Below are 27,874 nucleotides of genomic sequence, written 5' to 3'. Positions count from 1 at the left end.
AAATGATCATGTCATCTAAGAACAAATAAAGTCGAACTTGCCTCTTGCCAGTATGTGTGCCTTTCCCTTTTTCTTATCTTATTGCACTGGCTAGGACATCAGGTACAATACTGAATAGAAGGAGTGAGAAGAGACATTCCTGCCTTATTTCCCATCTTAGTGGGATAGAACCTTTAGTCTTTCAACACTAAGTATGAATATTCATGTTAGTTTTACAGAGATGGCTATTCAGATTTACTTTTTATTCTTCTGTCAGCTTTGATACGAAGTCTTTCAAGGAATGTTTCCATTTTATCTAAGTTGTCAAATTTATAGATATAAAGGTGTCCATAATGTTCTCATTATTACTTTAATATGCATAGAATTTGTAGTGATGTCTCCTTGATATTTGTAGTTTGTGTTTTCTCTTTTTCTTGATTGGTCTAGTTACAGGTTTATCAATTTAAGTAAGTTTTTCAGAGAAAATAGATTTTGATTTTACTAATTTTCTTAATTGTCTTTTATTTCTTTGATTTCAAGCCTACTTGAAATCCATTTTACTTACTTGGGATTAATTTTCTCTTCTTTTTCTAGTTTCTTAAGGTAAAACCTTAGATGATGAATTTTAAAGTTTTTCTGATACAAACATCTAAAGCTATGATGTTAATTCTAGGCACTATTTTAGCTGCATTCTACATTTTCCAATTTCCCTGTGATTTCTTCTTTGATTCATGTGTTATTTAAAATATATATTGTTTAATTTCCAAGTATTTGGGTACTTCCCACCATCTTTTTGTGATTGATTTCCAACTTAATTGTCCTGTGGTCAGAGAACATAGTCTGTCTGATTTCAGTCACTTAAAGTTTATTGACTTGCTCTGTGGCCCAGGATATGATCTTTGTTAGCGAACTTTAAATGTGCAGGTAAAAATAATTGGTATTCTGCTGTTGATAGGTACACAGTTCTATTACTATCAGTTAGTTGATCATGTTAGTCTTTATGCCCTTACTTTTTTTCCTTATTTTATCAATTGCTGAGAAAGATATTGACATTTCTCATTCCAATTGTAGATCTATTTCTTTCTCTTTGCAGTCTATCCATTTTTGCTTCATATATTTATCCAGCATTTAGCAAAAATAATGTACAAAATTTTTAAGAAATAAATAACATCTTAAAGTATATCTAATAACATTATTTTAAGAAATGTGGTCCAAGACTTGCGATTTTCCAAGAAAAGATATTTTTTTAAAACACTGGTCTGTGTCTGTCATTAGACTGCGCCTCTGACTTTAAAAATATGTGACCAGAGATTGAAGACCAACATTCCACTGCAAAAAATTACAGAACTACATTTTTACATAATCCCTTAACCCTGTCTACCCTCAATTTCAGAAGGTCTCAGGCTCCTTTATAAAGAGGGTAAGGACTGGCTAGCCACCATGTCCGGTGCTCCAAAGACAAAGGAAAAGGGTGTGGTCAGCAGTGTCTAAACAGGACCAGCATTAAAAAAGAGGAGGATTTTAAAGTGTCCTTTTAAAGTGTCAGAGGGTTGGGCCTCTGCCTTTGGCTCGGATCATGATCCCAGGATCCTGGGATCAAGCCCTGCATCGGGCTCTCTGCTCAGCGGGGAGCCTGCTTCTTCCTCTCTCTCTGCCTGCCTCTCTACCTTTCAGGGTGGAATAGTTTCAAGTAATCAGCTTGCTGCTCAATGGCTGGTGGGTTTCCTGAAGGTTGATGTTATGTCAAGTGGTTCAGTATTAGTCTCTGTTGCTAGTAGGTTGGGCATTTGGCAGCAGCAGTAGCTATCTTAGGCTTGGTGAATGGGAGCCCATGCTGTTTGGCCCATCTGTCTATCTCCACCACCATGACCACTCCATTACAATACCACTGTGTTGGCACTGGTATTCATTGCGTCAGCTGACAGAGTCTAGTTGACTATCTGGCTGGATCATTCTGTCTGCTTGGTTGTCTCCTACCTCTTCCATGGGAATGACCCTACAATGTAAACAAAGTTTTACTTTGTGTCCACTTCCATCTTTGTACATATTCCCCAGACCTCTTTGTCTCTGATTTTCCAATCTTTTTTCTTCCAGGCCACTGACCATCTAACCAAGCTATTTACCACTGTTCACGAGTCTTATTGTTCTCTGGCCGCTTCTCTTTTTACATAAAGTGAATGATCAGGTACACTACTTGAAGTTCTTTTCACTGGGCAGACTTTCTCTCATTGCTGTCTTCCAGGATTATTCCTGACTAGTGCTGAGTAGGGCAAACTGGCCTTTTTAAGTTGGCACTCACATACTAAGAAAAGCTCTGTGAATCAAGCTCATCGTTTTTAGTCCCATGTCAGCTGGTCATACTGAATCTCCATGTGGTTATAGGTGTGCGTTCAGGGAGAAGTTATGGTATAACAGTGATGGGGTGTGAAAATCTGGATCGCTCTTTTTGTGGGGGGCTTGCTTGTGCTCTGATTCTGCTTGTACTTGATCTCAGATATATTGTTCCATCATATGGTTTGTTGCTGGAATCTCCAAAACCTATCACTTGATGAGTCTGACAGAATACAACTCAAGATAGTCCACTCTGGCTGTATGTCATTTGATGTCCCATATTTAAGCACTCTCTTTCTACCAGGGTCCCATAGCATACCAGAAACCATTACAGTTTTCTGCTATAAATTCATCCTTTCCTACCTCTGATACTTGTAAAACTGCAGAGCCTACTTGGTCAGATGGCCCAAGAGGCAGGGCTGTTTGCAGCACGACTTGGATCTGCTGAAGAGCTCTTTCCAACTATGGTCCCCATTGAAAGCTATTAACCTTTCTTGTTCCTCAGAATCAGGTCACAGAGATTTTCTTTATTTTGAGATATATTACCTCCAGAACTCAAAGAGACCCTCAGGTGTGTGTTTCCTTCTTAGGTGGGTATAAGATGCAATCATTTGCCCTTTATTTTGGTGGTGGTCGGGATAGGTCCTGAAATACTTTATTGATGTGATAGATCCCTGAATCTTCTTTGACTATTATTTCCCACCTTTTGGAGTGCACGTACCTTACCAAGGCCTACAACCTATTGCTACTTCTTTCTCTTTTTTTAATAAGAGAACTATTATTCTTTAAATATTTATTTATTTATTTATTTTTAGAGAGGGGTGAGGAGCAGAGGGAAAGGGAGAGATTGCCCCAAGCAGTATCCCTCTGTTGAACACAAGTGCAAAGCAGGACTCAATCTCAGGATCTTGAGATCACAGCCTAAGCCAAAACCAAGAGTCGGACACTTAACTGATTGCAGCCCCCATGCACCCTCTTCATTGCCACTTCTTGTTCATCGAGTCTAACTTACATGATGTCATCAATATAGTGAATGTATATTGTAGATGGACCAGGTCCCTCTGTGACAGAGGGCAGGAGATTGAAATGTAAGTTATTGCCTATATCATGGGAATGCCAACTGCCTCTGGTTCTGTTATTTGGTAAATGGAAAACAATGCATTCACCAGATCAAGGGCCACATTCTGTGTCCCTAAGGCTCTAAAAAAGATACCACATCTGGAGCCATAACTGCAATTGACTACTCTGCTGCTTGGTTGAGTTTGAAGCAGTCCACTGTCATCCTCCACTGTGATCCATGTAGCTTTTGTAGAACTGAGAAATGTGAATTAAATGATGGACACCGCCACCTTTGAATTCCTTAGTAAGTCTGTAAGTCCTAATCTATGATATTTATTTAGGGCTGTGATTTTTTTCCCCAATTATTTTACTGTGGTAAAATACACATAACATAATAATTCTTTTAACCATTTTTAAGTATAGAGTTCATTGGTATTAAGAAGATTCATAATGTTGTGCAATCATTTGTCGCCTTAACTCTTTTCATCTGGTAAAATGAAAACTTTATGCCCATTAAAAAAAAACTTGCCATTCCTCCCTCCCCCCAGCCCCTGGCAATCATCTTTCTGCTTTCTGTCTCTATGATTTTGACTACCCTAAGTACTTCATGTAAGTGAAATCATGTACTATCGGTCTTTTTGTCACTGGTTCATTTCACTTAGCATAATTATCCTCAGAGCTTTTCCCTGTTGTAGCAGATATCAGAACCTTTCCTTTTTAAGACTGAATAATATTCCATTGTATATTTATACCACATTTTTGGTGCTGTATTATTCTCAGCCTTTCTACCAATGCATTGATGGCCTGTAGTAATATCCATCCAATTCCACAGTACTTATAGTTGGTATTTCTCCTAAATTTATTTAAAAAAATCCTAAGGTAATGCATCAGCCAATGCATTCTCTTCCCATTACAGTTCACCATCTACCACTAGGGACTGTGTATCATTTGGGGTCTGTTTCCTAAGACCATTTCTGGTACCAGCTGTCATAGGCTGTGTTCCATGAAAGCTGCCTCTCATACTCCGATTCGTATGCAGAAAGTTTACTGGGGAGGACTCATGGGGACAATACCTGTGAGAGTTGGAGGAAGCAGGATTGGAAAGAGTGGGTAGTTGAGCTGTTGATGGAGTTGCAACAGAGGCTTCAGACACTTCAGGGAACTGTGGATCTGGGATAGTTCTTTAGAATTGTCCCTCTTTGAGGCAACCGGTCAGGCCTTTATTACCTGCCCTTGCCTCTTCTGCTCCGTCCCCACTTATCAAAGTTGGCTGCCTCGAGGGACTGACTTCAGGCAAGGTGAGTCTTTTCAGCCTAGGACAACACAAAGGGAAGAGCTCAATTAAGAGCTGTCAGTCACCAGTACTCCCAGCTACTCAGTCCGGAGGGGGGTGTGAGCTGTGTACCACAGAATCTACTACAGAGATACATTTGGAAAATAGTGCTGATGGGATTAGTTGATTAATTATATTGGGAGTATGAGATAAAGGAATAATTCAAGAAAGACTCCAGGAGTTTTGGTTTGAGCAACCAGATGGATGGTGTTACCATTTGCCAAGACCAGGCAGACTTGGAGAGTAGTGAGGTTGGGTGAGTGATTAATCAACTTAATCAACTTGGTTTGGATATTTGAGGTCTCAAACAACCAGGTGGATATAGCAAGTAGCAGTTTTGTATATCTTGAGGAGATATCAGGGTAGAGATGTATATCATCAGCATTATATATTTAAACTTTTTATTGGGTGAGATTCCCTAGGTAGAGGGTATGTAAGAGCTGCTCTGAAGACTAAATCCTCGATCACTGCAACATTTTGACTTCAGGAACAGGAAGACCCAACATAAGAGACTGAAAAGAAGCAGATAATAAAGTGGGTGTGGGGGTGGGGGGGTTAGGAGAGTATGGTCTCTTGGGAGACCATGCAAGTCAAGTATTTCAAAGAGGGAGTTATATAGAACTGAGAAGTGTGCTGAGAAGTCTTGTAAGATGAAGACTGAATTTAAAGGTGGGGTTTGTCATGATGGAGGAAGTGTCTAACCTTGAGTAATTTCATGCATGTGTGTACCTTGTTGTTCGTTGTTTCTCTGTAGAAAATGAGAAGGCTAGGATTCTGAATTGCTGATTGCCTGACCACCTTCCTATGCTAGTGATATGCGGTAAAGTCATGGAGGGTGTACAACACAGAGGACACTCTCAGCTAGGGCTTTGGTCCCAGATCTCAATGTTATTCCCATCTGTGAAGAGGAAAGTTGTTTATAGCTCTTATATGACCATAAATCCTAACAGATATACAAATTAAACAGAAGTCCATAAAAACCACTTAAATTCCAATTAATAACATTTATTTAATGGGACAACTAATAGCATTTGGCTAAAACTAAATTTCTACTTTCTTTTGAATATTTTATTGATTGGTAAATTTGAATTAAGCATTCTGAAATTATGTTTGCTCAGTTCTCCACTTTCTTTTTTGTTTGAATAATGTGAGAATGCATTCATAGAGTGGACTCTGATGTCACTGGATTTTACTTGGCAAAAAATGCATTATTGCCTCTGAAGTGAACCCCTGTTCATTTTTTCATTAACCCTCAAGAAAATGGTATTATCACACACCTGGTGTGTGAACACAAATACACAGGGGCCATGAAATAACTAGGTCTTAGTTATGAGTTGACTATCTGGTTGCTTATGGTATTTGCCTTCAGATTATCTTCAGAAATAAAACACAAAATTAGAAAATTTCCATAGAAAACACCAGGAGGGGGTTGTAGATTTCAGGTTGAGAAACACCCAGATTATGGACAAATTTAAGCTGCCAGTGCCCTCTTTTCCTCTGCCTACCCTGTTTACTACAGACCTTCTGAGGAGAGGGGTGGGGGGCTGAGCCTAGAAAACCAGTTTAGGGCTTATTAAGCAAAAGCAAATGCGTGCTTGTTGGAGTTCTATTTATAATCTTTTGATTCCTCCCAGTAAAACTCTCCTGTTTTAACAGTGAGCTTAATTGTTTTTGATCTATTATCAGTGCTCTAATTTCTTAAGGAGGAATAGGGAAGTGGTAGGAAGAAAGCTTTCCTTCCCTCATTTCCACCCCAAACTTTGTGACCCCTGGAACTTCTGCTTTAACAACCTCTCAGCACTTAAACCTCTTTACAGAGCCTTGCTTTCCCCTGAAGTTCTACTGAAGCCCTCTTGCAGCCCTCTCCAGGTTGGAGTCCCTCCGCCCCGTTCTCCTTTCGAAGCATCTGCTTCACTGAAGCCCGTGCCATCTGCCATCTGACCTATTTTATTCTTTGCTACTCCCGGACCTTCTATATAAACCTCTTGGTCACTGAAAGACTCGGCACCTGCTCACAGTCCTCATCTCCATTCCGGATACTTCCATCGTCCTGGGTGACTTCCACATCTACTTCTGCCTATGAACCGTGCAACATCTATTCCCGGCTTCCTAATTCCTTGAACGCGCATGTCCATTGACCTTCACCTCCACGCCGTTTCAGCTCCCCACTTTCAAAATGGCTCCACTTATGTATATTTCCCTAATAAAACTGGCTTAAACAAGGCTTTCTTTCTAGCACAGTGAGGACACATAATAACCATCGCTTAGTAAATGTTAGCTGTTATTATTGCACTAATTTATATCCACAGCATTGGAGGTTGGTGGAAATAGGGAAGTGAGATTTCCATTTCTACAGATTTTACTGGGAATGTGGGAGATTCTGAAACACTAGAGTGGGAGCATGGCTGGGGAGGGTCTGAGAAGGCCCAGTGGTGTGAGCAGCTCCCTTCCTGACAGGAGTCTCCGCTAAACCCACAGGTGAGCTTATATAAACACACTAACTTTAATTAAAAATAGATGAGTTGAAATGGCATACACGATATAAAATTTTGAATTAAGCCTGCCTCTTGTCCAATAATGTTACAAACGATACAGCTAAGCCTCTGGCTACTCATTTGACCATTGACAAGGCAAGCAGAAGAGTGACAGAACTAACATTTATTGATCATTTACCATGTGTTAGATCCTGTCTTAGGTAGTTTACATTTTCCATTTCATTTTATTTATTATGTTAGTCACCATCCATTTCATTTTAAATTTATGTTTTCTCATGTATAAAAAACAAAAGTTCTAAGTTTCAAAATTCTAATTTGAACTCTCACAATAATGTAAATCACTCAGAGAAATGAACCTCCTTGACCTTTAGGAAAATGAGAAAGCTTTTTTTTTTTTTTTAAAGATGTATTTATTTATTTTAGAGAGATAGAAAGAGAGAGAGTATGTGTGTGTGAGCAAGTGCAAGGGCAGAGGGAGAAGGAGAGAAGCAGACTCCCCACTGTGCTGGGAGCCTGACATGGGGCTTGAACCCACAACCCTAAGATCATGACCTGAGCTGAAATCAGGAGTTGAATACTTGACCGACTAAGCCACCCAGGTACCCTGTGCAAGCTCTTATTTATTTATTTTTTTTAGCAATGTATAATGTCTTATTTGCATTAGGGATACAGGTCTATGATTCATCAGTCTTACACAATTCACAGTGCTCACCATAGCACATACCCTCCCCAGTGTCCATAACCCAGCTACCCTATTCCTCTCCTCCCCAACCCCAGCAACCCTCAGTTTGTTTTGTGAGATTAAGAGTCTCTTACGGTTTGTCTCCCTCCTGATCCCATCTTGTTTCATTGTTTCCCTCTCTTACCCCCTCAACCTCCTGCCCTGCCTCTCAATTCCTCATAGCAGAAAGATCATATGATAATTGTCTTTCTCTGATTGACTTACTTCACTTAAGCTCTTATTTCTGAGAGCAACTTACGTTTCTACATTTTTATATGCCTTATAAAAATAAAAATGTTGTCCCTCACTGTAAAATTTCCTTGTACTACTTCAAAAACCTTTTTCCACTTTAGCCTCTAATTGTTTTGTAACTTACTAGCAAATGTAATGCATAGGAAAGCATGTGGGTTCCTACATGTATTGTTAGAATTGGTATATGACTTTATGTCAAATTTGATCTACATAAAAAATGTATTGAATGAAGGACCCAAATAAATAAAATCATGAATGAAAGAGGAGAGATCACAACTAACACCAAAGAAATGCAAACTATTATAAGAACATACTATGAGCAACTCTATGGCAATAAATTTGACAATCTGGAAGAAATGGATGCATTCCTAGAAACATATAAACTACCACAACTGAACCAGGAAGAAATAGAAAGCCTGAACAGACCCATAACCAGTAAGGAGATTGAAACAATCATTAAAAATCTCCAAACAAACAAAAGCCCAGGGCCAGACGGCTTCCCGGGGGAATTCTACCAAACATTTAAAGAAGAACTAATTCCTATTCTCCTGAAACTGTTCCAAAAAATAGAAATGGAAGGAAAACTTTCAAACTCATTTTATGAAGCCAGCATCACCTTGATCCCAAAACCAGACAAGGATCCCACCAAAAAAGAGAGCTATAGACCGATATCCTTGATGAACACAGATGCGAAAATACTCAACAAAATACTAGCCAATAGGATTCAACAGTACATTAAAAAGATTATTCACCACGACCAAGTGGGATTTATTCCAGGGCTGCAAGGTTGGTTCAACATCCGCAAATCAGTCAATGTGATACAAAACATCAATAAAAGAAAGAACAAGAACCATATGATACTCTCAATAGATGCTGAAAAAGCATTTGACAAAGTACAACATCCCTTCCTGATCAAAACTCTTCAAAGTGTAGGGATAGAGGGCACATACCTCAATATCATCAAAGCCATCTATGAAAAACCCACCGCAAATATCATTCTCAATGGAGAAAAACTGAAAGCTTTTCCACTAAGGTCAGGAACACGGCAGGGATGTCCATTATCACCACTGCTATTCAACATCGTACTAGAGGTCCTAGCCTCAGCAATCAGACAACAAAAGGAAATTAAAGGCATCCAAATCGGCAAAGAAGAAGTCAAATTATCACTCTTCGCAGATGATATGATACGATATGTGGAAAACCCAAAAGACTCCACTCCAAAACTGCTAGAACTTATACAGGAATTCAGTAAAGTGTCAGGATATAAAATCAATGCACAGAAATCAGTTGCATTTCTCTACACCAACAGCAAGACAGAAGAAAGAGATATTAAGGAGTCAATCCCATTTACAATTGCATCCAAAACCATAAGATACCTAGGAATAAACCTAACCAAAGAGACACAGAATCTATACTCAGAAAACTATAAAGTACTCATGAAAGCAATTGAGGAAGACACAAAGAAATGGAAAAATGTTCCATGCTCCTGGATTGGAAGAATAAATATTGTGAAAATGTCTATGCTACCTAAAGCAATATACACATTTAATGCAATTTCTATCAAAGTACCATCCATCTTTTTCAAAGAAATGGAACAAATAATGCTAAAATTTATATGGAACCAGAAAAGACCTCGAATAGCCAAAGGGATATTGAAAAAGAAAGCCAACGTTGGTGGCATCACAATTCCGGACTTCAAGCTCTATTACAAAGCTGTCATCATCAAGACAGCATGGTACTGGCACAAAAACAGACACATAGATCAATGGAACAGAATAGAGAGCCCAGAAATAGACCCTCAAATCTATGGTCAACTAATCTTCGACAAAGCAGGAAAGAATGTCCAATGGAAAAAAGACAGCCTTTTCAATAAATGGTGCTGGGAAAATTGGACAGACACATGCAGAAAAATGAAATTGGACCATTTCCTTACACCACACACAAAAATAGACTCAAAATGGATGAAGGACCTCAATGTACGAAAGGAATCCATCAAAATCCTTGAGGAGAACACGGGCAGCAACCTCTTCGACCTCTGCCGCAGCAACATCTTCCTAGGAACAACGCAAAAGGCAAGGGAAGCAAGGGAAAAAATGAACTACTGGGATTTCATCAAGATCAAAAGCTTTTGCACAGCAAAGGAAACACTTAACAAAATCAAAAGACAACTGACAGAATGGGAGAAGATATTTGCAAACGACATATCAGATAAAGGACTAGTGTCCAGAATCTATAAAGAACTTAGCAAACTCAACACCCAAAGAACAAATAATCCAATCAAGAAATGGGCAGAGGACATGAACAGACATTTCTGCAAAGAAGACATCCAGATGGCGAACAGACACATGAAAAAGTGCTCCATATCACTCGGCATCAGGGAAATACAAATCAAAACCACAATGAGATATCACCTCACACCAGTCAGAATGGCTAAAATCAACAAGTCAGGAAATGACAGATGCTGGCGAGGATGCGGAGAAAGGGGAACCCTCCTACACTGTTGGTGGGAATGCAAGCTGGTGCAGCCACTCTGGAAAACAGCATGGAGGTTCCTCAAAATGTTGAAAATAGAACTGCCCTATGACCCAGCAATTGCACTATTGGGTATTTACCCTAAAGATACAAACGTAGTGATCCAAAGGGGCACGTGCACCCGAATGTTTATAGCAGCAATGTCCACAATAGCCAAACTATGGAAAGAACCTAGATGTCCATCAACAGATGAATGGATCAAGAAATGTGGTATATATACACAATGGAATACTATGCAGCCATCAAAAGAAATGAAATCTTGCCATTTGCAACAACATGGATGGAACTAGAGCGTAGCATGCTTAGCGAAATAAGTCAAGCAGAGAAAGACAACTATCATATGATCTCCCTGATATGAGGAAGTGGTGATGCAACATGGAGGCTTAAGTGGGTAGAAGAAGAATAAATGAAACAAGATGGGATTGGGAGGGAGACAAACCATAAGTGACTCTTAATCTCACAAAACAAACTGAGGGTTGCCGGGGGGAGGGGGTTTGGGAGAAAGGGTTGGGATTATGGACATTGGGGAGGGCATGTGATTTGGTGAGTGCTGTGAAGTGTGTAAACCTGGTGATTCACAGACCTGTACTCCTGGGGATAAAAATATATGTTTATAAAAAATAAAAAAATTAAAAAAAAAAAAGAAAGAAATATTTCCTGAATGAAAAAAAAAAATGTATTGAATGAGTAGATGTGATTAATGATGGGATGTAAATGAACTATGGCAAAAAAAAATACTCCATTGTTAGAATGATTTCTAAAAATTTAACTGTAGAGAATAAAAATGTATTTATTGGCAAAGCAGGAAAAATTAGCCACTCAAGCCAGTTAGTAGAAAATGCTACTTAACTATTCTGACATAAAAGTGTCTAAAAGGTTCAAAGGAGAAGAAAACATGTTGTGATCTATCTTACTCCTAGTAAGCTCTATGCTGTATCTTACTGTGTCTTACTCCTTATAAATCATCAGTCTAACTGGACATTAACTTGTCCAGTTAAGGGAATGGAAGAGGCATAAGTGAAATTGGTAGAGAAGGACTAACTATTTAAGGAAAATGAACAAATGAGTGGAAGAGATTTTTCTTTTTCTTTTTTTAATTTGAGAGAGAGAAAGCACATGCAATGGGGGGGCAGGGAAGGGGCAAAGATAGATCTTTTTTTTTTTTTTCAGATTGATTTGTTTTTAGAGACAGAGAGAGAGAGAGAGAGAGAGAGCGCTCAACCATGAGCAGGAGGGGCAGAGGGAGAAGGGGAGGGCATCCCAAGCAGACTCTGTGCTGAGTGTGAGCCCACTGAGGGGTTTCATCTCACAACCCTGAGATGATGACCTGATCCGAAACCAAAATGCTTAACCCACTCTGCCACCCAGGCACCCTAAAGGGATAGAGAGAATCTTAAGCAGGCTCCATGCTTAGCATATAGCCCAAGGCAGGGTTCAGTCTTATGACCCTGAGATCATGACCTGCGTGGAAATCAAGAATCCATTGCTCAACCAACTGGGCCACCCAGGTGCCCCTGGAAGAGATTTTTTTCAATCTTGATGGTTTATTTCTGGACTCTATGTTCCATTGATCTATATGGCTATTTTTTTGTGCCACTACCATACTGTTTTGATTACTACAGTTTTCTAATATATCTTGAAATCTGGAATTGTGATACCTCAGGATTGTTCTCAGGATTGCTTTGGCTATTCAGGGTCTCTTGTGGTTCCACAGAATCTCTAGAATTATTTGTTCTAATTCTGTGAAAAATACTGTTATTTTGATAGGGATTGCATTGAGTCTATAAATTGCTTTGGGTAGTATGGATATTTTAACAACATTAATTTTAACAATCCATGAGCATGGAGTAACTTTTCATTTGTGATGTCCTCAATCTCATTCATCACTGTTTGTTTTTCTTTTATTGTTTTCTAGTTTTGTTGTTATTTGTTTGTTTTTCTAACAAATAATGTATTATCTGCCCCAGGGGTACAGGTCTGTGATTCATCAGTCTTACACAATTCACAGCACTCACCATAGCATATATCCTCCTCAGTGTCCATAACCTAACCACCCTATTCCTCCCCCCACCTCCCGGCAACCCTCAGTTTGTTTTGTGAGATTAAGACTCTCTTGTGGTTTGTCTCCCTCCTGATCCCATCTGTTTTCTAGTTTTCAGAGTACAAGTCTTGTATCTCTTTATTTAAGTTTATTCCTAAGTATTTTATTCTTTTTGGTGAACTGTAAATGGGTAAATGGCATTGTTTTTTTAATTTCTCTTTCTGATACTTCATTATTAGTGATAGAAAAACAACCAATTTCTGGGTATTAATTTGATATCCAGCAATTTTACTGAATTTATTTATTACTTATAATGGTGGTTTTTTTTTTTTTTTTTTTTTTTGTTTCTTTGTTTTGTTTTGGTATGGAGCCTTTGGAATTTTCTATGTATAGGATCATGTCATGTGTAAATAAAGACAGTTTAATTTCTTCCTTGCCAATATGGATGCCTTTCATTTCTTTTTCTTGGTGATTGCCATGGCTAGGACTTTCTAGTACTATGTCGAATAAAAGTGGCAAAAGTGGGCATACTTGTCTTGTTCTTCATCCTAGAAGAAAAACTATCAGCCTTTTGACATGACTTTCCCTCCCCCCTCCTTTTTTTACAAATCATATTTTTTTGACATTCCCTTTTTGGATGATAACTTGGCAATTCTGTTTCCAGGAATCTATGTTATAAACAATTACAATTTGAAGATTATAATCTCACAATAATATTCATTGTAGCATGTCTTATAATAATAGTGAAAATTTGGGAACAACTTAAGTGGTGAACAATTCTTTTTTTTTTTTTTTTAGATTTTTTATTTATTTGACAGAGAGAGACACAGTGAATAGAAGCAGAGAAAGTGGGAGAGGGAGAAGCAGGCTTCCTGCTGAGCAGGGAGCCCGATGCAGGGCTCCATCCCAGGACCCTGAGATCATGAACCCAGCTGAAGGCAGCCACTTAACGACTGAGCCACCCAGGCGCCCCTGAACCATTCTTTTTTTTTTTTTTTTTTAATTTATTTGACAAACAGAGATCACAAATAGACAGAGAGGCAAGCAGAGAGAGAGGGGGAGGCAGGCTCCCTGCTAAGCAGAGAGCCCAATATGGGTCTCAATCCCAGGACCCTGAGATCATGACCTGAGCCAAAGGCAGAGGCTCAACCCACTGAGCCACCTAGGCACCCACCTCCCCGCAACCTTCTGAACCATTCTTAAATAAGCCAAAGAATCATTAAATAAACTCCACAAATATGTATTCTTTATATTATTTCTCCACATTTTTAGGTTATTCAGCAATTATTGACTACTCATTGTATGTCAGAAACTGTTCTATGCACTTGGGGTGTAGTGATGAACTAGACCGACAAAGTCCTTATTTCTTGGGGGATATGTTTTAGTAGGAGTGGCAGGCATTAAACAGGTAAACAAACAAGATAATTTATAATAGTCCCTAATTACATTCCCCTCTCTGGTCTCATCTACTGTTTTCTTCCATTTCTCACTCCCTCTCTCCTTCACTTACTGTATTACAGTGAGCTGTAATTGTTTCAGCAACGCTGGTGTTCTTGATGTTTCCAAACACATACTAGGCAAGCTCTCAAAGCATTTACATAAAGCTACTCCTCTAGGTTTTGATGCATTTTGTACCAACTACTTTAGTAAATATGACAAACATGAAAGACCTCAGGTACTTCCACTCATGAGACTCATCTTCTAAAAAAACACATGTATATCCTCTTATAGAACATCATCACACCCAGGAAGATCAGTAAATGACCAAAAAAAAAAATACCATTAAAGAAATGTTAGTGATAAAAATATTAGGTTTAAAAATTTTAGCAATTTGACTTAGGATCCAAAAATTGTATGCATATTGGGAATTCTATGAAAAGACCCCCATGTTCATCACAATTACTACTGCATCCCAAAAGAATGATTCTGCATTGTTATAGTGTATTCCCTGCTACTATAAACCACTGTTTCATAATTCTAAAGAAATTAGATGGTAATTCACATAAATGGATGGGGTTTATAAGCTGCTTCTTATTCAAAATAAAATAAAATAAAATATGACTTACATCAAATTAGAAAGAAATCTTATCAGAATTTTGACCAGATAAAGAAGCCAGACCACCCTGTTAACCCTCACTGGCTGCCTCAGAGTGCAGAACTGGCATGTCATGTACAAGGAAGGGGAGATGTGAGCAGAATCCTGGCTCTACCTCCACCTACCTTATAGTGTGAGGGTGGACAAAAGCCCTCAGCTTTCCTGGGGTTTGTTTCCTCAGTTGTAGAATTGAGGGGACCATTCTAGATGGCTTGTAAGAGATCTTTCAACTAAAAGAATCTAGGTCAGCTTGAAATCCCCATTTTTTAGCACATTTAGAGTGGTGAAAGAAATGGATTTAAAAAGGTGGGTGAAGTGGGGCTCCTGGGTGGCTCAGTCAGTTAAGTGTCTGACTACTGATTTCAGCTCAGGTCATGATCTCAAGGTTGTGAGGTCCAGCCCTGTGTTGGTTTCTGCTGGGCATGGGCCTGCTCGAGATGCTATCTCCCTTTGCCCCACTCCCTTACCCTCTCTCTCAAATTTAAAAAAAAAAAAAATCTTAAAAAAATTTCATTGTCTGATACTTCATTTGCTTACCTGTTAGCAGTATCAGCCAATAGATCAAAGTATCTGGCAAAGGTTTTTTTTTTTTTTTTTTTTATAAAATAGAGGCCCTGCCAAGTTTGGGTAGAAAAACAACACACCACATGTCACACCAGCAGTCAGGACTTCGTGCCTCTGAATTTTAACAGCCATCAGCCTGGTCAGGAGATGCACATTCAGGCCATTCAGCAAGATCAAGTGAGTACATGCTGATTAAGAATATGTTTCCAGGGCACCTGGGTGGCTCAGTGGGTTAAGCCACTGCCTTTGGCTCAGGTCATGATCTCAGGGTCCTGGGATCGAGTCCCGCATCGGGCTCTCTCCTCAGCAGGGAGCCTGCTTCTCTCTCTCTCTCTCTGTGCCTGCCTCTCTGTCTACTTGTGATCTCTGTCAAATAAACAAATAAAATCTTTAAAAAAAAAAAAAAAGAATATGTTTCCAGGTGCTTGCTGCAGCAGCACATATACTGAAATTGGAAAGAATCAGTTTTCTGAAATCGTCCCAGGAAATCAATGTGAATGGAACTGGCTCTAAGAGAAAGGATGAAGACAGTTAAGTTCAGGGTGGGATTCTGCTTTTTCTTTACAAAACAGAAAAATGACCGAAAGGCCAGTAGCTTTTCTTTTTTTGTACCCTAAAAAGAATACACATATCACCTCTTCTGGAATCTAACACATTGGTTTCATTTTCAAAATGAATCATTTTATTTTCCTCAAATGCTGCCATAAATTGTCAACCTTAAGCATGTGATAGTCACATGATTTCTTCAGTAAGCCCAGGACTTCCACAAACTTCTCTGGAGCTTACAGCCAGAGTAGTCCAGGAAGTCAATTATTAAAGCCCTTTACACAGCCATACATTCCTTTGATGTTTGGGTTATCGAACACAGACACACTGAATAACTTGTCCATTTCTGTTTCTGAAAGTGTTAGCTGTGTTTTCTTTTCTTTCTTTTTTTCTATTTTATCTTACTTTATTTTACTTCATTTCACTTTGTCGTATTTTATTTCCATCATGCTAAGTGTACTTTTTAATCCTCATCCCCACCCTCCCCCCACCTCCTTTCTAGTTTGTTCTCAATAGTTCAGAGTCTGTTTCTTGGTTCATCTCTCTCTCATTTATTTCTTAAATTCCACATATGGGAGAGATCATATGGTATTTGTCCTTGACTAACTTATTTTGCTTAGCATTACACTTTCTAGCTCCATCCATGTCACTGCAAATGGCAAGGCTTCATTTTTTTCCCCCACAAACTAAAGTTATTTTTAAGAGTGTAAGGCACATAGTTGTTCACTTGCAGGAGGCATCTAAGTTCACTTCATTCTGAGCATGACTGATTAATTCATATTCTGAATGGATACAGAGCAGGATATTAGGAGTTTCCTTGTCTTTCACGGAGCTATAATTTATTCTTTCCTGACAAGTTTATTTGAAAAGTGATCGGATAATTTCATCCTATACTTAAGCATTATTGGAGGTAATAAATCATACTTTGAAAGACACTTAGGGTACTAGAGAAATTTCTTCACAAAGTGACAACATTTACTTTTAAGGGGCTTTATCCAGTGCAGTGGTGATCCTGAAGAAGGGAATAATCCCTACTCACTCATAGAGGGTTTTTTTTTTTTTTCTCTTCTATAAAGAAACCTTTTTAGGGGTGTGTGTGTGGCTCAGTTGGTTAAGCATGTCCCTTCACCTCAGGTCATGATCCCAGAATCCTGGGAATGAGCCCTGTGTTGGGCTTCCTGCTCAGTGGGGAGCTTACCTCTCCTCTGCCTGACACTCTCCCTTGTTGTGTACTCCCTCTCTCTCTGTCAAATAATTTTTTTTTAAAAAAAGAAGGCTTTTAAAAGAATTTTAATTGATTACCCAATGTCACATTTCAAATTACCCAAGTGACTGTAGCTATAGAAGGACTTCATCTTCATTCTTTAACTTTTTGTTTCTGGTTTCTTTTTTTACTTTTTAAAGATTTTACTTGAGAGAGAGAGGAGGGGCAGAGGGAAAGGGAAAGAATCTCAATCAGACTCTCTGCTGAGTGGAAAGCCCCATGTGGGTCTTGATCTCAAGACCCTAAGATCATAACCTGAGCTGAACTCAAGAGTTGGATGCTTAACCAAACTGATCCACCCAGGTGCCCCTGTTTTGTTTTTCTAAAGTTTTTATTTATTTAAGTTCCAGTTAGTTAACATGCAGTGTAATATTAGTTTCAGGTATATAATATAATGAATCAACAATTCCATACATTATCTGCTGCTGTTATCATAACAAGTACACAAGAAAATCCTATCGCCCCACTCCCCACAGACACCCCCCCCCCACCTATCAGTTTGTTCTCTAGAGTTAAGAGTCTGTTTCTTGGCTTACTTCTTTCTCTTCTTTCTTTTTCTCTTCTTTCTCTCTTTCTCTTTTTTCCCTTGCTCATTTGCTCATAGGATTCCACATATGAGTGAAATCATATGGTGTCTTCCTCTGACTTATTTTCACTTAGCATAATACTTTCTAGCTCCATCCATGTTTTTGCAAATAATAAGATTGCATTCTTTTTGATGGCTGAATAATATTCCATTGTATGTATATGCCATATCTTTGTCCTTTCATCTATTGACAGACACTTGGACAGCTTCCATAATTTGCATATTTTAAGTAATGCTGCAATAAATATAGGGATGCATGTATCCCTTTGAATTAGTATTTTGGTGTTCTTTGGGTAAATGTCCAGTGGTGTGATTCCTGGATTGTAAGGCAGTGCTCATTTTAACTTTTTGAGAAACTTCCATACTGTTTCCCAAAGTGGCTGCACCAGTTTGCATTCCCACCAACAGTGCAAGAGTTTCCTCTTTTTCCACATCCTCACCAACATCTGCTGTTTCCTGAGTTGTTAATTTTGGCCATTCTGACAGGTGTGTGGTGATATCTCATTGTGGTTTTGCTTTGTATTTCCCTGATCCCTAGTCATGCTGAGCATTTTTTCATGAGTCTGGTAGTCATTTGCTTGTCTTCTTTGGAGAAATGTCTGTTCATATCTCCTGCCCCTTTCTTAACTGGATTCTGTATTTTGTGTGTGTTGCTTTTGATGAGTTCTTTATAGATTCTAGACATTAACCCTTTATATGATGCCATTTGCAGATATCTTCTCCCATTCTGTCAGTTGCCTTTTAGTTTTGTTGATTGTTTCCTTTACTCTACAGAAGCCTTTTATTTTGATGAAGTCCTAATAGTTCATTTTTGCTTTTGTTTCCCTTGCCTCTAGAGACATGTCTAGTAATAAGTTGCTTTGGTTGAGGTCAAAGAGTTTGCTGCATATTTTCTCCTCTAGGATTTTGATAGTTTCCTGTCATATTTATGTCTTTCATCCATTTTGCTTACTTTGTGTATGGTGTAAGAAAGTGGTCCAGTTTCATTCTTCTGCATGTTTCTATCCAATTTAACATTTTAACAATATTTGTTCTTCCAACCCATGAGCATTGAATGTTTTTCCATTTCTTTGTGTCTTTTTCAGTTTCTTTCATAAGTGTTCTATAGTTTTCTGAGTAGAGATACTTGGCCTCTTTGGTTAGATTTATTTCTAGGTATCTTATGGTTTTTCTTGCAGTCATAAATGGGATTGACTCCTTGATTTCTCCTTCTGCTACTTCATTATTAGTGTATAGCTATGCAACAGATTTCTGTACATTGATTTTATATCCTGTCACTTTGCTGAATTCATCAGTTCTAGCAATTTTTTGGTGGAGTCTTACAGATTTTCTACATAGAATATCATGTCGTCTGCATAAAGTAAAAGTTTAACTTCTTCCTTGCTGCTTTGGATGTCTTTAATTTCTTTTTGTTGTCTGATTGCTAAGTCTAGGACTTCTAGTACTATGTTGAACAATAGTGGTGACTGTGGACATCTGTGTATATTCCTGACCTTAGAGGAAAAGCTCTCAGTTTTTGCCTATTAAGAATGGTAATAGATATGGACCTTCATATATGGCCTTTATGATGTTGAGGCTTGAGGTATGCTCCTTCTATCCATACTCTCTTGAGGGTTTCTTTCAAGAAAGAATGATGTATTTTGTCAAATGCTTTTTCTGCATGTATCGAGAGGATCATATGGTTCTTACCTTTTATTAATGTAGAGTATCACATTGATTGATTTGCAGATATTGAACCATTCCTACAGCCCAGGAATAAATTCCTTTTGATCATGGTAAATAATCCTTTTAATGTACTATTGAATTTGATTAGCTAATGTCTTATTGAGAATTTCTGCATCCATGTTCATCAGGGATATTGGTCTGTAATTCTCCTTTTTAGTGAGGTCCTTGGTTTTGGAATCAAGGTAATGCTGGCCTCGTAGAATGAGTTTGGAAGTTTTTATTCTATTTCTATTTTTTTGTTACAGCCTCAGAAGAATAAAGAACCTTCTTTAGGTGTTTGGTAGAATTCCCCTGGGAGCCATCTGGCTCTGGACTCTTGTTTGTTGAGAGATTTTTGATTACTGATTCAACTTCTTTGCTGGTTATGGGTCCATTCAAATATTCTATTTCTTTCTGTTTCATTTTTAGTAGTTTATATGTTTCTAGGAATTTGTCCATTTCTTCCAGATTGCCCAATTTGTTAGTATAAAAATATTCTCTTATATTATTTGTATTTCTGTAGTATTGGTTGTGATCTCACATCTCTTATTCATGATTTTATTTATTTGGGTCCTTTCTCTTTACTTTTTGATAAGTCTGCACAAGTTAAGAAAATCACAAGTGTTATTAGAAGCCTTTCACCTGTGACTAAAAAGCTAAGACAATAATTAATATGAGTGAAATGTGCCAATGTTAGCATGCTACAGTGGGTTTACTTGCAATATGTTTCTGCAATCAATTGCTTCTTTCTTGTAGGACATTTTTAAAGCTGGAAATACCAATGAGGATTCAGGATTGGACTTTGGAGAATTTTTGCGGTACCTTAAAGACCACGAGAAAAAAATGAGGCTGGCATTTAATAGTCTGGATGACAATAATGATGGTATGTGTTTGTATCTTATTCACAATTAACTTGACATGAATAATAATTGTCATTACTAAAGACATTGTTTTAGCAGGCTTTAACTTTCTCTTACCATCAGAGATTCAGTTATTTCTATTGCATGTCTAGCAGTAATTTTTTCTTTCTGAGAATAATATATAAATATCATTAACTAGTGTTATAAGTTTTTTTTAAAGCTTTTATTTATTTCCTTTACAGACAGAGATCACAAGTAGGCAGAGGGGCAGGCAGAGAGAGAGGGTGGGGAGCAGGCTCCCCACTGAGCAGAGAGCCCAATTCAGGGCTTGATCCCAGGACTCCAGGATCAAGGCAGAGGCTTTAACCCACTGAGCCACCCAGGTGCCCCACTAGTGTTATAATTTTTGTGTGGTTACTATATTTTTAAATATTTAACTTATTTATTTGAGAGAGAGAGAGCATAAGTGGGGGGAAGGGACAGAGGGAGCGGGAGAAGCCGAATCCCCACTGAGCAGGGAGCCCCATGTGGGGCTCAACCCCAGGACCCTGGAATCATGACCTGAGTTGAAGGCAGATGTTTAACTGACTGAGTCACCAAGATGACCCTGGTTACTATTTTCTCAACAAACGAATTTGTCCTCTGAATTTAAAGCTTCTGGGCTTAAGTAGTAGACCTCTCCACTCTTTTGCAATGTATGAGCTAAATGTATCATGGTAATTTTTAAAAATGTCATTGTTTGATTGCTGATTTTGAAAATATTTTGGTTGCAGGGAAGTTAGATAACACAAAGATGGTGAGAGAAAGTAAAAGTTACTTGTAACCCTACTGTCTGGAGATAAGGTTTAACATTTTAATATATGTTTATAGTTTCTTCTAGACTTTTTGTTTCTTGCTTGGTTTCTCTTTCTCTCTCTTTTTTTAAGTATACCTTTTTTTAAAGATTTTATTTATTTGTCAGGGACAGAAGATAGAGCACAAGCAGGGGAAGCAGCAGGCAGAGGGAAAGGGAGAAGCAGGCTCCCCACCGAGCAAGGAGTCACTTGTGGGGCTCTATCCCAGAACCCTGGGATCATGACCTCAGCCAAAGGCAGACGCTCAACCGACTGAGTCACCTAGGCATCTCTCTTTCTCTCTTTAAAAAAAATTGTAGTCACACTACATATAGTTTGATGTCCTACTTTTTCCTTTTAATGTTATAATGTAAGCATTATCATTTCTTTTTTTTAAGGATTTTATTTATTTATTTGTCAGAGAGACACACCAAGAGAGGGAACACAAGCAGGGGGGGTGGGAGAGGGAGAAGCCAGCTTCCCTCTGAGCAAGGAGCCCAATGTGGGGCTTGATCCCAGGACCCTGGGATCATGATCTGAGCCAAAGGCTGATGCTTAATGACTGAGCCACCCTGGGGCCCCTGCATTTACATTTCATTTAATATTCTTCACAAACATAGTTTTTAATGACTCTGTAATATTCCATTTATGAGTAGACTTATCCAGTCATTCCTGTATTGTAAGACATTTGGGATGTTTCCAAACTTGCACTTTAATACATACTGTTGTGATCAATATCTATGCTGATTTACAGAGGAAATGTGTATTTTATCACAAACCCTTAAATCACAAAGACTCTAGGTAAAAGTAAAATATCATTTCCTTATCCATATGTAGCTAATGGGTAATTAGAGCCTAATTACACCCAATCTAAAAACATATGTATTAGTTTTTAAGTTTTCAGAAATCAGGTTTTTGTTAATTGAAAAATTCTAAGTCTAGCAGAAAAGCTATTTAAAGGATTATGTTAATGGATTCTTAGGTGAAACAAGATGTATCCTGAATGTCACAGGCTTTAGTGACCTCCAATACCCAAATTTCAGTGCTTCAAGCTTCCATTCACTTTTTTTTTTTTATAATTTTTTATTTTTTATAAACATATATTTTTATCCCCAGGGGTACAGGTCTGTGAATCACCAGGTTTTTAGGCCTTTCTGGGTCCTGCTATTGAAATACTACCCTGAAGTTTTAGAGGTACTACAATTGGAACTGGTAATCAGTTGCTGCTGTTCTTGTCCCAGTAGTTCTGCTCTTGTGCTATTCTGGAATTTCACCTGTTATTGGTGGTACCACCATAATCATCATTTGTAAGCTGAAAATCCACTGTGTCAGATAATCCGTGAAATCAGATTGTCATCAGTAAAAACATAATGTCACTATTGTCTCCGGTAAAGCTGAAAATCAGTGCTTGTAGCTCTTGGTAATAAAGAGAACTCTTTTTCTGAGGCAAGGTGGAAATCTAAAAGTAATACAGTGATTAGCAATATAGATCTTTTCATTTCTGTCTTGACTGGTCAAACTGGAATATCACAGCTCAGTCCCCAAAGTCTTGAAGAGGTGCCATTCTGGCAGAGCTGCTGTCCAAATTCCCATGGGCTTCATTTGTTTTGAGTCACGACAGTTGGTATGAAGCTCCACTGTTGGCACCTAGACTACAGATCTTAGACTCTAAGATCTGAGGTGTGAGGTCTGATTGAGCTGCCTGCTTTCTGTGTCATCATTGTTGCTGTTTCAGTGACCACATTTGCATAGAGTTCAGTCAATTTGGCCAGCATGCTTTTTGTGGGTGCAAAAGGGAGCACATCCTCTGGTATGGGTTGAACTGTGTGCACCCTAAAAAAGATATGTTGAGCCTCCCATACCTCAGACTTATTTTAAAATAGCTTATACCTTATTTTAAAATAGATCTTTATAGAAGTAATTAAGTTAAAATGATGCCATTAGCGTAATGCCCAATATCTAATATGACTAATGATATAAAGGGGAAATCTGGACACAGAAGCAGATATGCACAGAGGAAGATGATGCGAAATGACCCTTTGGTGTGATGGGGTTAGGAATGGGGTGATACATCAACAAGCCAAGAAACACCTGTGGCTACCAGAAGCTTGGAGAGAAGCACAGAACAAACCTTTCCCTGGCATCTTCAGAGGGAACATGGCCCTGCTGACACTTTAGTTTCAGACTTCTGGCCTCCAGAACTTTCTGGAGAAATTGAGACATAAATTCCTGTTTTTCTAAGTACTCAGATTGTGATACTTCATTATGGCAGCCATAGGAAACTCCTCCCTGCTGTTATGCTTAATCAAGTGTCTGATAATACCAGAATATTTGGGGCCTCACAAGTTTTATCAATTCATATGAACATTTAGTCACTTTCTTCCAGAGAATCCAAGTGCTTCCAGATTGGCTGGGCTACTGTAGTTTCTGGTATCAGCTGTGTGTCATTGACCCTGGAGCCAACATTGCCTTTTGAATGCTATTACTGGATCTGACTCACTGCATCTGGCTCACTTCCCCAGCTTTTCCTTCCTGACATCATTATTCCTGTTGGGACTCTCCCAGCCCATCACACATTATATTTGTTAAAAATTAATAGTATGCAGGATTCAATCTTTACCACCTGCTTTCTGTCCCCCAGGAGGGTTTCCAGGCCTTATGCCAATCAGTGGAGGCAAGAGGATGCATACAGGCTGGTGTATAATCAAAATCACTGGCAGGAGGTGCTCAAGGCCCCCATGTGGTCTGATCTGTTTAACTTCTCTCACCAAGTAGTATCTGAGCTCCTGCTCCTATTTAGCCAAAGTGTCCATGGCTTGTGGCTATAATGATGTGAATGAAGAAATTATTGAATTCTTTTTTAGTTGGGGTTTCTTGGAGATTGAAGAAATGGTACGAAAGGAACTGACATTTATTGTACTTTATTTTCTATATCTTATTTTTGTCTCATACAAGTCATTATAGCAGCTGCATTTTACAGATGAGAACACTGAGTTTAAGAAAGGTTAACTATTTTGCATTCCATTGGCTCTCCCAGTGAGCCACATCTCCCAGGATATATGCATTTGTGTAGGCTTGTGAACCACACAGGCCTGGGCTTGGCCGTTTTTACTTCAGTCATTGGGGCATTAGCAAGGCTTAATAAGTACTTGTATATTGGAGCTTGTCCTCTTTGAATACTCTTTCAAAACATTCTGAGCCACCAGAAAAGAGATGGAGCTACCCAGTGGGAGAGATCACCCATTTAGTTCTCAGTTATTCTACATCTCCATCTGAAGTAATAGACTTGTGTGAAGACATCTTGGATTTCCAACGGTAGTTGAACAAACCTTCAAATGAATGAACTCACACGAGTGGCAAGACAGGCAGAAGAACCAACGAGTTGAATCAAGCTCAGATTGCATACCCATAATCAAATATATCCTTTTTAAACCACTAAATTTTGGGATAGTTTGTTACTTAGCATTCAATTGCTGGTATAGGGATGGAATACTTTGCATTTCTCCCCGGAACTGCAATGCTGGAATGGTTGTGGTCCTCCTCTCCATCCATTGAACAACTGTTACTCTGTTGAATTCATTTCAAGTCTATATTCTCAGTGAAAGCCTGCTGCATATACTTAAAGGCAATTTTGAATCTCGTTTTCAGTTCATAGACCTTGATAATGTTCTGGATCTCATTCCCTATTTTTTTTTTCCTACATCTTAGCTTGGATTTTTGGCTCCTATCAGGTAAAAATTACCTGATGTACTTGAGTTCAATGAAGCAAACAGTTTGCACTGGGAACTGTGTTAACAAAGATCTTCAGAAGTAACAATTTTTGGTGAATTAGGAATAAACAAACATACACAAGACAGACTGTGATAGTTGCTGTAGAAGTGATACAGGGAGAGCTTAACTGTGCCCAGGGACCATTTAAATTTGTACTGGATCAATACATAAACAGAACTGAAAAGAAAGGATTTTTTGTGGGGTGCCTGGATGGCTCAGTGAGTTGAGAACCTGACTCTTGGTTTTAGCTCAGGTCACGATTTAGGGTCATGGGATCAAGCCCCGTGTTGGGCTCTGTGCTCAGCAGGGAGTCTGCTTGAGTTTCTCTCTCTCTGTCCTTCCCCCAGTTTGCATGACCATTCTCTCTTTCTCTCAAATAAATAAATGAATAAATCTTTTTAAAAAGTGGGGAGGGGTTGCCTTGAGCAGAGAGCTCATAGTCTAAACAAACACAGAATTAGGAAATTGTCAGTCAAGGTCAGAACTGGTTTATATAGCATTTCAGGTTAGCCCTAACTTGGTATTTTGGGGGGAAGATTTCATTGACATACAACATATATAGCAATGTGCATAAATTCTAAGTAAAAACTCCACAAATTTTCCTGAGACAGACATACAACATGGAAACAACATCCAAATTAAGAAGCAGAATATTATTAGCATCTCAGGAGTGTCCCTTTCATGTCCCATCCAAATCACCACCACACTCCAATGTAGCTACTATCCTGCTTTCTAGTACTGTATGTAAGTTCTCAATCTTTAACAAGTAAGTGTACCTTGCTCATACTGTGCTTTTTTTTTGTTTCTTTGATGGTCTCTTGTTTATGCTTTATAATACTTTATTTGCGACTTTTGTTTTTAATTCTTATTTATCCTTGCATTTCTTTTTATTAATAAATAATATATACTTATATTATAATATAAGTATAATATTATAATAATCTATAACATATACTTTAGCACAGTGCAATGTATTTTTAAAATAATTAATTTCTGGCTTCTCTTACATTTAACATAGTGATTTTAATAGTATACCTTAAAAAAATCTTTTTAAGTTATTGAATTAATGAGTATAGTGTTTGAGGCTAGTAATGGCATATAAAGCAGAGGATTCAGTTTCCCGAAGAAAAGTTTGATTTTTAGGCTAAGGAATAGACAAATTCCGCCTTGTGGAGCTTGGAATACTAGGGGCCTTGGAGGGATCATAAAGAATCTGAAATTCTGCATATGAATACCAGGCTTTGTCTGTAGGGTAAATAAATATGTCTCATACATATGTATGCTATTTATAAATGTATGCATATGCAGCTATGGCTCATAAAATATGAAATAAAGATGTGACTGAGTTATATTGGTTTTTTAATGTTATAGATTTTACAGCTAGGTGACATTAAGTTGATTTTTTTAACACAAAAATGTCCTCATTTTTTTATTTTTATTTTTCTGTAATTTCTTTTTTAAAATTAATTCATTTTTTTCAGTTTTCAAGATTCATTGTCCTCGTATTTTAAAAGATTGAATAGTCTCAACTCTTGGTTTTACACAAGGAAGGGATCAAAAAATTTTTTGGATTTGGCAAGTGCCGTGTGAGTGAAGTGTCTTAGAGTTTGAGGAGCATATGGAATACTTAATTTCTCCTTCACAACATCCAGCAATTTGAGATTGAGATGCATAGTAGGCTTGTATTAAATATATCAGTTGACTCAAGTTATTTAACATAGGATATGGTTGTGTTAAAAAGAGTTTGTGTTGTATTATATTTTTGGTATGCTATTTCTTTAAAAACTTAACTTAAAACATTGAGTGGCCTTATTATCATGAATCAGATCTTCAGAGTTAGATTTTTAATTTTTTCCAAGTACATACAATAATCTAGATTTGTTGTAGATCTACAGTCCCTTATTGGAAATCCTTAGGGTAAAGTGTGTTTAAAATTTTAGAATTTGAGTTTTAGAAAAGCAGCACAGTGCATGTACAATATATTATATAATACTCCAAGAGGAATTTGGACCATCACCATGCAATTATATACGTGAATATTTCTTCAGTGAAACAAATGAATAATCACACAAAATCAGATAAATAATTGACTACCAAATGAATTTTGGTACCAAATTTACAAAAAGTCTTTTAGCTTTCAGAACTTTTACCCTTTGTATTGTGAATATGGGATTATAGTTCTAAAAAACATGGGCTTTTCTCCTAAAATTTGTATGGAACCAGAAAAGACCCCAAAGTGCTAATGAAATGTTGAAAAAGAAAAACAAAACTGGGGGTATCTTGTTGTCTGATTTCAAGATTTACTACAAAGCTGTGATCACCAAGACAGCATGGTATTGGCACAAAATCAGACACACCAATGGAACAGAGTAGGGAGCCCAGATATGGACCCTCAACTCTGTGGTCAAATAATCTTCAACAAAGCAGGAAAAAATATCCAATGGAAAAATGACAGTCTCTTTAAGAAGTGGTGCTGGGAGAATTGGACAGCTATATACAGAAGAATGGAACTCAACCATTCTCTTACAGTAAACACAAAGATAAACTCGAAATGGATAAAAGACCTCAAGGTGAGGCAAGAATCTATCAAAATCTGGAGGGGGGACAAGATGGCAGGGGAGTAGGAGGGGGCGCCTTTTCAGCCTGTACCCCAAAATGAGCTGATTACCTACCAAAGAACTCCATTCGCCCATGAAATCAGCCTGAGATCAGAATTATACACGTCTGGATCTCTACAGGGGCTGAAGACGCCAGTGGGCAGGTAAAGCAGAGTGGGAAGTCGGACTGATATCTTAAGATAAACAAAAGGGGGAGGGAGCTACCAGAGGCGACTGGTTGGAAAGTAATACCCCAATACGAGCGAGAGTGCCCTGCATCTGGGGACCAGCATTAACTTGGAGACTGGTTG

The 27,874-nt window shown here is 38.2% G+C and overlaps 1 protein-coding gene across 1 annotated transcript in view; it reads left to right on the top strand.

Annotated features, from left to right (window-relative positions):
- Positions 1–27,874, top strand: part of SLC25A24 (solute carrier family 25 member 24) — a 134,614-nt gene that overhangs the window by 72,818 nt on the left and 33,922 nt on the right. Inside the window, 1 exon segment of the mRNA XM_059136343.1 lies at positions 20,259–20,385. Within this exon segment, the coding sequence (XP_058992326.1) occupies positions 20,259–20,385 (127 nt within the window).

Source organism: Mustela lutreola, chromosome 10, assembly GCF_030435805.1.
Source record: "Mustela lutreola isolate mMusLut2 chromosome 10, mMusLut2.pri, whole genome shotgun sequence".
Classification (NCBI taxonomy): Eukaryota; Metazoa; Chordata; class Mammalia; order Carnivora; family Mustelidae; genus Mustela; species Mustela lutreola.
This window is presented reverse-complemented; position numbering and strand designations above follow the sequence as displayed.